This window comes from Pipistrellus hanaki (genome assembly GCF_964339955.1).
Source record: "Pipistrellus hanaki genome assembly, chromosome: 13".
In the NCBI taxonomy this organism is placed as follows: domain Eukaryota; kingdom Metazoa; phylum Chordata; class Mammalia; order Chiroptera; family Vespertilionidae; genus Pipistrellus; species Pipistrellus hanaki.
The window spans coordinates 49,418,773-49,431,403 of record NC_140515.1 but is presented as its reverse complement, the minus strand read 5'-3'; the positions used below and the strand labels follow the sequence as shown (position 1 = coordinate 49,431,403).

Sequence of the window (12,631 nt, the reverse complement as noted above, 5' to 3'; positions counted from 1 at the left end):
TTTTTGTTTTTAAACTATATTGCTAGAAACTTTTTTTTTTTTTTTTTTTTTTTTTTAAGAGTTTCCTTCAGCCGAGACCAGTTTGGCTCAATGGATAGAGCGTCGGCTTGGGGACTGAGGGGTCCCGGGTTCGATTCCGGTCAAGGGCATGTACCTTGGTTGCGGGCATATCCCCAGTAGGGGTTGTGCAAGAGGCGGCTGATCGATGACTCTCTCATCGATGTTTCTAGCTCTCTATCTCTCTCCCTTCCTCTCTGTACAAAATCAATAAAATATATTTTTAAAAAAAAATCTAAAAGAGTTTCCTTCAGGTATAATTGACATTCCACAAGCCTCCCATTGTAATGGTATGATTCAGTGATGTTCCAGTAAATGTGCAGTTTTGCAGCCATCACCACAATCCCGTTCCGTTTCATTACTCCAGAAAGGTCCCCTGGCCCATTTGCAGTCAACTCCTATTTGTTTTTAAGAAAAATTTAAACTGCTGATCCTTTTGTACAAAAATTATTTTAATGTTTATATGTAATCTTACTATAGATCAAGGTGGAAAACAGATAAAAGATTACTGCTAAAATGCTGTTATGTGTGTTTTTTATTTATTTATTTCAGTTTATCATGCAATCTACTTGGAAGAAATGGTTGCCTCAGAAGTTGCTCGAAAACTTGCGTTGGTGTTTAATATTCCGTTCCACCAGATTAACCAGGTTTACAGACAGGGTCCCACTGGTATTCACATTCTTGTTAGTGATCAGGTAACTTGAACTGGCATACCCGTTTGCTTTTCCCATTCACACTGTTTTATCACTGAAGTACTATAGAAAAATTCTGTGACCTCTGTTACAAGTACTCATGAAAATCCTTTTCAAAGAGTTGGGATCAAAATTTGTAAGAATATATAACCAAGAGTTTCAGGTATGCTGGTGATCCTAAGGAATACACATCAAGGATAACTGGCTCTCCTCCCTCCCTTTGTAATCCAGACACCCCCTTAGGGGGACTGCAGGTTAGTGGGCTTTCACCCCTTTTATGGAGAGGGGCATTTGGATGGGTTTCTTTTTGCCCGCTATTTGATGACTAATATACAAAGCAGTAGATTAGAAGTACAGTTTTTTCCTCCAGTGTTCAGTGACAAGTGATAATAGAAGAGCACTTATGCAGTGACTCTTTGTCAGTTATTCCCAGCACTCAGCAGGGATGCTCCCCAGGGGGGTCAGATGGCCGACTGACTAGGCCCTCAGGGACCATCATGAGCAGGCACTGCTGCCAGGGCAGCAGGTATAAAGCGTTACCACTCACCTGCATTTGCCCGCTAGCTACCCTTCTGGCTGTCGAATCCTGTACTTGTGCAGCAATGCATAGTATACAGATTACACTATTTTCCTTTAACTGCAAATTTTAACCGGTTACAAAGGGACAGTTGCATCTTAACCACATCTGCTTTCTCCTTCTAGATGGTTCAGAACTTTCAAGATGAGAGCTGTTTTTTATTCTCCACAGTAAAAGGTATTTTGACTGTGTGCATGTGTCTTGAAATGCTGGCGGCATGAAAAAATAGTGTGTGCTTGTAATCTCTCATCTTGTGTGTGAATTTTTGAAATGCTGGCTTCACTAATTTTAAGGAGAGTTTGAAAAATGAATTCAGAGAATGTTTCTAAGGGTTGTAATAAATGTTAACTAGTCAACAAGGAAGAGAAGTCAAACCTGATTGGGGGGGGGGGGTGGCCGGGGGAGGATGTCTCAGCTGGTTCAGCCAACCTTTTGCTGAGCGCCTTTGTCAGCCACCGAGCTTGTGAAGGCAGACAAATCTTGAACTCACCATAGTGGGAAAAGCAAGTCGGAATCAGCCAACCAACAGGTGCGCGTAATCACAAATATTTTCAGTGCCATGGAGGAGTGGGAAAGTGTAGGGTGTCTATGGATGAGGGGAGTCTGGGTGGGGGGACATGAAGCTGGTGGGCTAGGCCTCTCTGAGGTGCCATCATCAATCAATGCTGACAACTGAAGAGTGAGGAGGGATTGGCCCTATGAGGAGGATCGCAAAGCGGTGTGCGAAGGAAAGATCTTGGCTTCTTAGGAGGCCTAGGCGACCATGTTGCTACTATACAGCGTGTGAGGGATGGCCAGAACAAGATGGAGACAAAGCGAGAAGCAGAGTCTGGTATGTAAGACCTGGTGGCAGTTTAGATTTTATTTGGATGTACCTCTGAAGTCAGTGAAGTTGTTTAAACAAAGGGTGATTGAGATTTTTCTTTCACTCTTGCAACTCTGGAGACAGGTGGGAAGGTGGAAAGATAAGGCAGGAGATGTCACGTAGGTGAGAGGTGGTGGGATCTTGCACATTTATGAACAGGGTTCTGCTGGACTCCAGTTGATGGTCGTTACTCTTGGAAGAGTGGGCAGACAGTGGTCCCAGCAGAGGCAGGTTTGGAGGGGAGAACAGTCCAGAGTTCCATGGTAGATCTGTCGCAATGTCAAGTTGGCATTTAATTACCTCTGTCTCAGGCCTGGGCTTGAGATGTCAGTGTGACTCAGAGCCGTAGAAATCATCGATGACCTTTAAAGAGTGAAACTGAAAAGAGGGTCAAGACCTGGCACAAGTGAGTCCCATGGAAAGGGTTAGGAAAAGAGAAAGGGTTTTACTTTGGATTTTGTTGGTTCTTCTAGTTAGTTCCTTTAAAAGTGAAAAGTTAAATTACATGGGATTATTTCTTGAGGTAGAACTGTATAACTGGGAACTTCTCTCTTAGTACTGCTTTTGCTGCATCCCATAAGTTTTTTTAAAAAGTTGCATTTTCATTTGGGGGAAGGGGTCAAAATAGTTTTTTATCTCTTGTTTGATTTTCTCTTTGACCCATTGGTTATTAGAATGTTGTTTGTTTAGCCTCCACATTTGTGGAGGGGTGTGCTCAGTTTTTTCCCCCTAGCTGATTTCTGGTTATATGCCATTGTGGTTAGAACAGATATTTGGTATGACTTCAGTCTTCCTGAATTTGAGGCTTGTTTGGTGGCCTGGCATAATCTAAATTGGAGAATGTTCAATGTGCACTTGGAAAAAATCTGTATTCTATTAATGTTTATTAAGCCAATCTTATCTAATGTGACATCCAAGACCGTTATTTTTTTAGTTTTCTGACTGGATGATCTATCCATTGATGTGAATGGGATATTAAAACCCCCTGCTATTATTGTATTACCGTGGATGTCTCCCTTTATTTCCATTAATAATTGCCTTATATATTTAGGTGTGCCTTCCTGTGTTGGGTATTAGGTGTTTACTATTGTTTTAGCCTCTTCTTGAGTTGACTCATGTAAAATTATGTTCCATATATTTATACATTGATTGGTTGCTTCTTGTATGTGCCTTGACCAGGGACTCGAACCCACAACCTTGGCCTATTGGGACCGTGCTCTAACCAACTGAGCTACCAGCCAGGGTCTCCATTTTTTATTTTAAAAGACTATTTTGTCAGGTACAAGTATTGCTTAGTCCAGCTTTTAATTTCTGTTTGTGTGGAATATTTTTCCATCCCTTCACTTTCAGCCTGTCTTTCAATTGTAAGTGGGTCTCTTGGAAGTAGCATATAGATGGGTTATTATTTTTAATCCATTCAGCCATCCTGTGTCTTTTTATTGGTGCATGTGTCTATTTATATTTAATTTTTTAAAAATATATTTTATTGATTTTATACAGAGAGGAAGGGAGAGAGATAGAGAGTTAGAAACATCGATGAGAGAGAGTCATCGATCAGCTGCCTCTTGCGTACCCCCTACTGGGGATGTGCCCGCAACCAAGGTACATGCCCTTGACCGGAATCGAACCCGGGACCTTTCAGTCCGCAGGCTGATGCTCTATCATCCACTGAGCCAAACCGGTCCCAGCTGTAAGAAGGTATTTTTAAATGCAAAATTGTTTTTAAAAGTCTGACAGGTGCAAATCTGAATCTAGTCTTAGCACAGAAGCTGCATTTCAAAGAATGCTCTTGAAGGGATTCGCCCAAAACAGTGCTAAAATTACCATTTCACTTTTTGCCTGGCATGTGGCATCAAGTTACTTGCAATGCTGAGTTTAACTGTAAACGGATCCACTTTATCCTTTACTTTCACAAACATCTTCAACTTGATACCCTTCTCAATTTTTTGTTCTCAATTTTTTTACTCTACAAAACTGACATTATCTAAAGAAGGAAATGCACACTGAATTACTTGTGTGGTTGTGTTCTGAGCAAGTGGGGGACATTCCCAATGTCAGGCATCATAGGATATCCACTCCAACTTCAGGGCACTGTTCTTCAGAATTTGTGCTCATGAAAAAATTCATTTGTTCTTGATGGATGCCTGTACTGCGTCTCCTCTCCGCATTTCCTGAGAACACGAGGGCGTTAGGCAAAAGTAGCGACGTGTTTTTAAATGCTTCAGATCTATCTCTGCGGAGTTCAAAAATAATTTCTAGAAAGGGTGGGTATCAGCCCTCCGTTTATTTATTGTTTTGTAGAGCCGACTGTCCTGCCTCCCGCTCTTGCCCCCTTGCGGACAGCGCTTTGCTGTGTGTCTTAATACCCCCTCCTCCAGCCCCTTACTGGCAGGTAGTATCGGCGCAGGGTGCTGTTGGGAGTATTGGCCAGACACCAGAAAGCAAATGTGTGCACGAAGCTAACTTAGGGAAGAGGAGCCGGAGCAGGTTAACCAGTGGGGTTTTTTTTTGTAGAATTAAAGATAACAGATGAACCAGGAGGAGGGTGTCACTTTCTGGGAGTTTCAATTGAATAGTCCTGATTTTCCTAAATCTGGCTTTAAAAAAAAAGCTGTAATTTTGTAATTTCTTTTTCCTTTTTCCGCAGTTGAAAATAGTGGAGGTATCCACATAATTTTGAAGTGATTTCTTAAATAGTCTGAACTATATTCGTTACCAAATAAAGTCACGCTTAAAAGTGTGTGAAGACTGAATCCAAGAAGCCTTGGGATTGGATTTTACTATATGAATGTTTCATATTGAAAACACAAGATGACCTTTCTAATGAGCTGTACGAGAGGCGAATCTCCTCACTGTCACTGCCATAGCCCAGCATCCTCGTGAGAGTGAGCACGCCGGGACAGCCGCCCGCTCTGGGGCCACTGCGCAGGCTGCCTGCCTGCCTCTGGCAGAGGCCAGGAGATAAGAGTTCCTCAAAGCAGCCTTGGCTGTCTTCTTACACTGTATGCGGTTTGGAAATGAATGTAAAAACCTACTGTGGGCATTTACCTTTCTGTGCCAGTATGGCCTGAGCCTCCTGCTGACCTGGGGACAGTGCTGTTGTGGAGCCAGCAGGGAGCCTGTCTGCGGAGATGCGATGTGCTGATACAGTGACTGGTGGTCAGGTAAGAGGCTTGGCACTTCTCGGAAGAAGCGTGTCTAAGGGTGTGCGTCTCACGTGATCATGCCAGGTTGGGAAGAGCCACGCAGGAAGACTGGCTGGAAGCGAGCTGCATTATCAAGAGTACCTTGGTGAGAGGATCAGTGTAAATCCTAATAGGTACAAAGACTTTGTGTTTTTGCTTTGTCACAGATTTAATGAAAAACTTTTGCTTCTGCTCCCATTTTTAGCATTTTATTTCTGGTTTTCATTTTTAAAGCCCCATTGCCTTTTTTAAATTATGTGGTTTTCTTTCTTTTTCCTCCCTCCCTCTGTCTTCGACTGCCCTTCCCAACTCACCCCCACACCATCCTCCCTCTTAAACATTTTTAAAGCCTGACCCCAGACATTGGAAATAGGTAAGCAGGAGAAAAAGTATAGGTTCCGACATGGTGTCAAGGAGTCTTTATCAAGTTGAAATTATTCTTGGAACACTAGACATCATAAGTCACACTAAATTGTATCATGTAACTCCTTACACTTCTCAAATATTGAGCTTTGGTACAATCATGAGTAAACGTTCTGGTGATTATTTAGAGGCTTTTTATACACCACATTATTGTTTCTTGTTTCTATAAAAAAGTCTCTTTTCACAAAACCAACTTGTCAGCCAGTGTATTTATCAAAGAGAACCCACTGTTTTTGCAATTTTTCCTACTTGTTCTCTCTTCCCTTTGTCTAAAGCCTTTCCCAAAATTCCTCAGCAAGAACTGGTAAGGCCTGTGGTGTAGCACACCCAACTTGTTTTTAAACTCCAGTTCCATTTTAATTATAGCATCTCTGTCCATTTACCCAGGTGTCTTGGTTTTGAATGTATTATTTGATCCTTTGTTTGGGCAGAAATAGGAATGAGTCATTTTGAATTTAATATCTTTCCTAGAAGATGAACTACTTCAGTGATTTAAAGCTTGACTGTTCTATTCATTGGGGAGGGGGGTGTCTAATACAAAGAAGCACTGTGTCTGTTTCCATCTTTGGTTTTAAAATAGCTATCTCTTATAGGCCACAAAGCAGGAGAGCCTTCCTTTCTGTCATGTTCCCTTTGCTTTTGTATGAGCACATGTTTTCTGTACCAATCACTTGGGAAAGAAGAGAGTTTCTGTTGTTTTAGTTTTGCTTGTTGATTTAGCATTCCTTTTTGAGTCTCAAGACTTATGGAACAACAAATGTCATTCAATGCTGTGTGCTATTCTGAGTTCCTCATAGGGTTTAGAAGTGGGGTAAAAAAAGCTCATCAAACTTGAAATCACACACCAAGTGGTGTTGAGCATTAGTCTGTCCCAGTGAAATAAGTTAAATTATGGCACCAGCAGATTTGCTACTTTGTTTTTTTAATAGTAGGATGTATACATTTCAGTATAATAAATGTTTTCCGATTGTTTTGCAAGTGTGTGTGTCATTTTGAAATCCCAGCTCCTGCCACAGGACAGAGGCTCCACGTGTGTGTTCTGAGGACACACCAGTCCAAATGTTGTAAAAGTTGAGACCCAGGTGGTTTTCTCAAAGCTGCTGCAACGGAGAGGTAATGTTATTCCAGTCACTTTTTTTTTTATGAGAGATTGTGTCCTGGCTCAAGGGAGATAATGTATAGAAGGCCCATTTCCATAAAATAGAAACTAATTCATAATCACTGAAGCAGGTCTGTGGTATATGTTTTGTTTTATTTAAATAGCATCAGTCATTTCTCCCCCACACGGTGTTGCAAATGTATATTTAAATAACTACTGTGGCATACACACAATTTTTAGACCTGTGAACACCAGAGTATATCATAAAGCAATAAAATCATCAAGACTTGAATGCTTATTCTGATAATCCCATTAAATTGACTTACGGGGTTCTAGGTAAGCCCTCTCTTCCTAGAAGCAGCTGAGGTATTGTGTCCTGAATACCTCTAAAACTGCCCATCTAGAAGTACTGCGAGTCCTAGGAAAAGAACACCTCGTTTGCTGTTTCACTTCTTCTCACAAGCTCTGGACTCCAGGCTAGGAGTGGTTGCTAGGAAGGGTGGTGATGGCTTCCTAGTTTTAATTAAGAAAGATCACAAATGAGGACAGCACAGGCAGAAACTAGGTCATCTTATCAGATGCTTAGGTAACATTAGGAAGGTCTTGAATTTGGAAAGTGTTTTTGCTCAGATTTCCCTGCCATAGACTATCTATAGCAATAAAACCCTCTGGTTTAAGTGTTGCAAATGGTTTATTCATTTTTATATTTTGAATCTAAAAGGTGCCAACACTTGACTTATCTGAGTTTTAAATGTATAAAACTTTTGATTGACTAGTTCTGGTGTAACTTGATTTCTAAGATTTTAAAATAAACTTGGAAAAAATTACACCCATTCTACATGCATCCATTCATTATTTTTTATTATAACTGAAGCCTTATTCAATTCTATTGCTTTTCTCCTATAATAAAACTGTGCTGTAGCTTACACCAGAGCTTCTAATTTCCAAACAGGCAACATGAACTCTGAGTTTACTGTTTAGTTTTGGTCCCCAAGTTGACAAATAGGTGAAGACCCAGCTTCACCCAGTGTAGAGTCCTCATTTCTTTGGTGTCTCATAGAAACTTCTTAACATGCCTTCCACATACAAAACTATTAGGTATTACGAATTTGCAGTACAGTCACTTTGATAAAGGTACATCAAAGTGGGAAAGCCCTGCTAGACAAAATGGAATTGTTGTGAATTAAAAGTAGGCCACTATCTTAATTATCAGAAATCAACAGCTTCGTTTTTGTGCTAACACTGATGGTCTGAGGAATGCTGACAAAGCTGAGAACAGAACGCTTGCCCCTAGGAAGGTAAACCCACCTTGTTAAGAAACCAGGTTTCTTGCACGGTCCTGGCTGCACTGAATCCACTCTTGCTGTGTGTTTACTGACAAGGCTTTGATTTGATTGTATCGCAGCAAACTAAAGTCAAACTTATCGCCAAAGTTACTGCAATCCCTACAGAAGTCTTTTACCTGTAAATACCTTTCCCAATGGAGAAGCAACAGATTTCGGTGACCATGGAGAAGGGAGGGGAGACTCGGGTCTTCTCTGGAGTTGGGCCCCGCAGCTCTGTCAGAGAATGACACAACACCTGCACAGCCGATGGCCACTGCCTCCCACTGCTGTCGGTGGGGTGACGGGTGCAAAGTAGGCATGGACTTTGACGTGAGGGAGCTGAGCCTGGAAACAGAAGGAAAAGGTGGAGTAACCTTGACACTGCTATTTTTGGAATTATAAACAGTCCTAGAAAAGCCGTAGTTCTCCACGGGGAATTGGCTTTCCTTTACTATCAGGCAAATAGCGCAAAAATAATTTCGGGCCGAAACCGGTTTGGCTCAGTGGATAGAGCGTCGGCCTGCGGACTGAAAGGTCCCAGGTTCGATTCCGGTCAGGGGCATGTACCTTGGTTGCGGGCACATCCCCAGTAGGGGGTGTGCAGGAGGCAGCTGGTTGATGTTTTTCTCTCTCTCTCTCTTACTCTCTGTAAAAAAATCAATAAAATAAAATAAAAAATAATTTCGGGATAGGCTAGAGCTACTCCTGTTTACATAATCCATCCCCTAAGCACCTTCAAAGACAAAGGAAAACCAAGAATATTTCTGCCCCTGGGTAGTCACTGGCCCCCAGTAGAGTTCCCGCCAGCTGTAGCATCCTGGGGCAGCTTTGGTCTGTAAATGCAAAGTTAAAAACATAGCATGTTCAAGAAAACAATGTAGATTACTATTGTAGAAAAAGCAAGCCATTCTATTAGGTGCTCTCGCCTGGAAATTAGCCAAGACCACATCTACCTCCTACTGGTAATGACCTCAGACGCCTTTCTTGTAAGTGCTGATCACCAGACTACGTGGAACCCAGGCTGGTTAAGGAATTTCTAAGAAGTCTCAGGAGACATTTAGACTTGGGAGTGTTAGTACATGCATGTGGATTCTTGGTGTATTTGTTGCTTGCTTAGAAACCGTGCCAGGTGCCACAACCGGTTTGGCTCAGTGGATAGAGCGTCAGTCTGCGGACTGAAAGGTCCCAGGTTCAATTCCGGTCAAGGGCATGTACGTTGGTTGCAGGCACATCCCCAGTAGGGGGTGTGCAAGAGGCAGCTGGTCGATGTTTCTCTCTCATCGATGTTTCTAGCTCTCTCTCCCTTCCTCTCTGTACAAAATCAATAAAATATATTAAAAAAAAAAAAACAAAACACCGTGCCAGGTGTACGGCTCCCGTCCACACCTACCCGCATCCGCTTGATGCCTGCGCGGGTCACCTGCTGGCAGTCGTACAGCTCTAGGCGCTCTAGGCCCTGGCAGTGCTCCAGGTGCTCCAGGGCCACGTCGGTGATGAGGAGGCAGTTGTCCAATTCCAGTACTTGCAGCCTCTCCTGGCCACAGGAGCTATTGCTCAGGTGCAGGATTCCATCATCTGTGATGAGCTCACAATGGGACAGGCTCTGCAGCAGGGAGAGGACAACATTTTTGCAGCACCCTCATTCCAATGCTATGGCCTGGGAAAAGCAGGGGAGCAAACGCTTATCTACAGGGTCAAATACAAAGCTGGGCCTTTTGGCCCCGGGATTACTGCAGCTGGGGAGTGGTTTCTCTCACTTCCTGAATATAAAAGCAAGTCAGAATTGCCGGGGATGGTCTGGTTCAATCCTAAGCTCACCTCCATGTACAGTCTACACCTCCATGTACAGTCTACAGCTACACCTGAACAACTTCCTCTGAAAAAAAGCCTAAAAACTGGCTTAGTGCCCCCTTAGTGTAGGTAGCGCAGTGTCCAGGGCTTGCTCCAGGAGCAGGGTTTCATCCCACTCCCCACTCCGGTCAAACAGCTGGGTGTGAGGTGCATGGGGTGCACTGCTACTTGCCACTGCTCATTTAGACCGCTTTAATATATTCTAGTTCCTTTTCTGTGTACATGCATATATGGAGAAGGGATTATCTATGTGCAGATATGAAGTGCAAATATAACTCAGGGATGGCCTTCATCTTTCCCCTGAGGTTATATCACGTTAACATATTAATTCTCACTCTACCTGACTGAACAGGAACGTAAGTGATAAGGGCATGAGCCCCTAAATTAGGTTCCTATTCTAAAGGGAAACAGTAACATTTAGATACCATGTCTCCCACATTAGCCCAACCTATAGACCAGGGGTCTTCAAACTACGGCCCGCCAGGTTTTTTGGGCAGTGAGCGCAGCCGAGGTGTTACAGTAGGAATTAGTAGTTCATATAGTCCGGCCCTCCAGCTCTCTGAGGGACCGTGATCTGGCCCCCACTTTAAAAAGTTTGCGGACCCCTGCTATAGACCTTTGGAACCAAGAATGATGGAATCTTCCGGGAAGGAAACCCGATCCCCGCCTGGTGAGGTGGACAGTGTCACACTGTTCACTCGGACTCACCAGGGCTTGCAGGTTAGGACAGTGGATGGAGAGCTGGATGAGCGTGCTGTCGGTTATCTGGAGAGAGACGCGCTGGGTTAGTGTGGCTGCTACACCAGAACTTAACACCTGACTCTGGCTTCTGAACATGAGCATCAAGGAGCAAAAGAGAATAAAAGACTCATCTCAGGCACTCAGGCAGGGGCCCCTCATTCACCAGCAACCTCGTCTGCCCACTGCTGGAGACAAAGCTTTCTTCAGTCCCTTGGAACCTAAGGGGGCCTTGGGTAGGGTTTGGACAAAGGGGGAGTGGACAAGGAGGGTCCCCCAGGATTGTATGTCGTCACTTCATCCTAGACATGCAAGCTTATTTTTCTCTCTCATTCTGTGAAAATAAGATTTTTTTTTTTTTTTTTTAAATGGAGCAACCTTGAACCTCTGGGCTGTGGCTGGCTGATGACTGAGGGCAGTCCAAAGTTTACACATTCCACTGCCAGGGCCTTCATGAGTTCCCCAGCCCTGACCCTATGCAAGGAGGGCGTGAACAACAGCCCAGCAGCGTGCCTGGCTGTCAGGGGCTGAGGGGCAGCCCGGCAGGGCATAGGGGGTCCACTCACCAGGACACATTCTTCCAGATCCATCTTCTCGAGGTCATGGCAATTCTGAAAGAGTCCACAGACATCCCTCACCACGCAGTTGGTGTGAGGGCAGTCCTAAGGGCTTGCCCTGTTCCCACAGTGCCCCATAAGCAGCCGCCCTTTGGATCCCATCCATTTGGGAATGGGATAGGGCTGCCCCGGCTGCATCTCCTCGCATCCTGGGAAGGTAGCTGCCCAGTCCTCACAGGTGCCAGCGCAGAACAGGGCCTTTGAGGGCCTCGGGTGGGGCGCTGAGCCACAGTTTGGGCAGCTGAGGGTGGTGCAGGAGGAATGTGCCAGCAGCCCCGGGAGAGGGTTCCTGGCAGAGGCCAGGGGCCCAGGGGTCTGCAGTTGCAGGGGCAGAGCTCAGCCCAGGGGGAAGCGCCGAGAGGCTGGTGGGTGGCCGGGGTCTGTGTACGGAAGGCCATCTCCTCCCAGGCGGCGGCTTCTCCATTGTGGCCCCACCCGACCCGCTGCACATCCCTCTAGGCCCGCCCTAGCTTTCTGACCAGCTGGGGAAAAGGCACAACGCACCCTGAGGACTCTGCTACTTGGTGCCTGTTACTTTTCCCACCCTCCAAAGCCACTCCCAGTCACTCTGAATGAGGGGGTGAATGAGAGTGAGGTTTGGTTTTTACAGCCTCCGCTTACCCGAGCTAAGAGTGTAAAGCCTGCATCGGTCAAATGGGAACACCGGGCAGCCTCCAAAATCCTGGGAAAGGAGAAAAAACAGCGACTGGTCAGCAACAGAAACGCATCCTCTGAGGCTCCTAGACACTCGTGCTTCTGGAAACAGCCTAAGCTGTAAACGCAGACACTGTCCCCACTGGAAGGCCGAGGAGAACAAAGCTCAGGGAGGAATGGGACCTGCCCTGAATCCCAAAGTCCCGTCTGAAAATTCCCCAGAACAGTACATTGCTGCTGCTGCTGTTTTTAAACATTTTCCCCATATTGTTGTCTTTTACTCAAAAAAAAAATCATGATAAAGCCAAAACCGGTTTGGCTCAGTGGATAGAGTATTGGCCTGCGGACTGAAAGGTCCCGGGTTCGATTCCAGTCAAGGGCATGTATCTTGGTTGCAGGCACATCCCCGATGGGGGGTGTGCAGGAGGCAGCTGATCGATGACTCTCTCTCATCGATGTTTCTAACTCTCCCTCTCTCTTCCTCTGTAAAAAAAAAATCAATAAAATATATTTTTAAAAAATCATGATAAATACTGCATTTACTGAAA

At 44.6% G+C, this 12,631-nt stretch overlaps 2 protein-coding genes across 8 annotated transcripts in view; one reads left to right on the top strand and one right to left on the bottom strand.

Moving 5' to 3' along the window:
* Positions 1-6,572, top strand: part of UBP1 (upstream binding protein 1) — a 51,124-nt gene extending 44,552 nt beyond the window's left edge. For all 4 annotated transcript variants that reach the window (XM_084902214.1, XM_084902212.1, XM_084902211.1 and 1 more), the window contains 3 exons: positions 610-752; positions 1,452-1,503; positions 4,839-6,572. In XM_084902214.1, the coding sequence (XP_084758340.1) occupies positions 610-752; positions 1,452-1,503; positions 4,839-4,876 (233 nt within the window). In that variant the 3' untranslated portion in view covers positions 4,877-6,572. The remainder of the gene's footprint in view (positions 1-609; positions 753-1,451; positions 1,504-4,838) is intronic.
* The window catches only part of FBXL2 (F-box and leucine rich repeat protein 2), a 41,155-nt gene continuing 30,686 nt past the window's right edge, over positions 2,163-12,631 (bottom strand). For 3 of the 4 annotated variants that reach the window (XM_084902218.1, XM_084902216.1, XM_084902217.1), the window contains 5 exons: positions 12,051-12,111; positions 11,379-11,423; positions 10,783-10,839; positions 9,614-9,826; positions 5,960-8,568 (listed from right to left, as the gene is read on the bottom strand). In XM_084902218.1, coding sequence (XP_084758344.1) covers positions 8,461-8,568; positions 9,614-9,826; positions 10,783-10,839; positions 11,379-11,423; positions 12,051-12,111 — 484 coding nt within the window. In that variant the 3' untranslated portion in view covers positions 5,960-8,460. Of the gene's footprint in view, positions 2,555-5,959; positions 8,569-9,613; positions 9,827-10,782; positions 10,840-11,378; positions 11,424-12,050; positions 12,112-12,631 lie in introns of those variants that run through there. The other variant, XR_014796643.1, reaches the window with a different exon arrangement.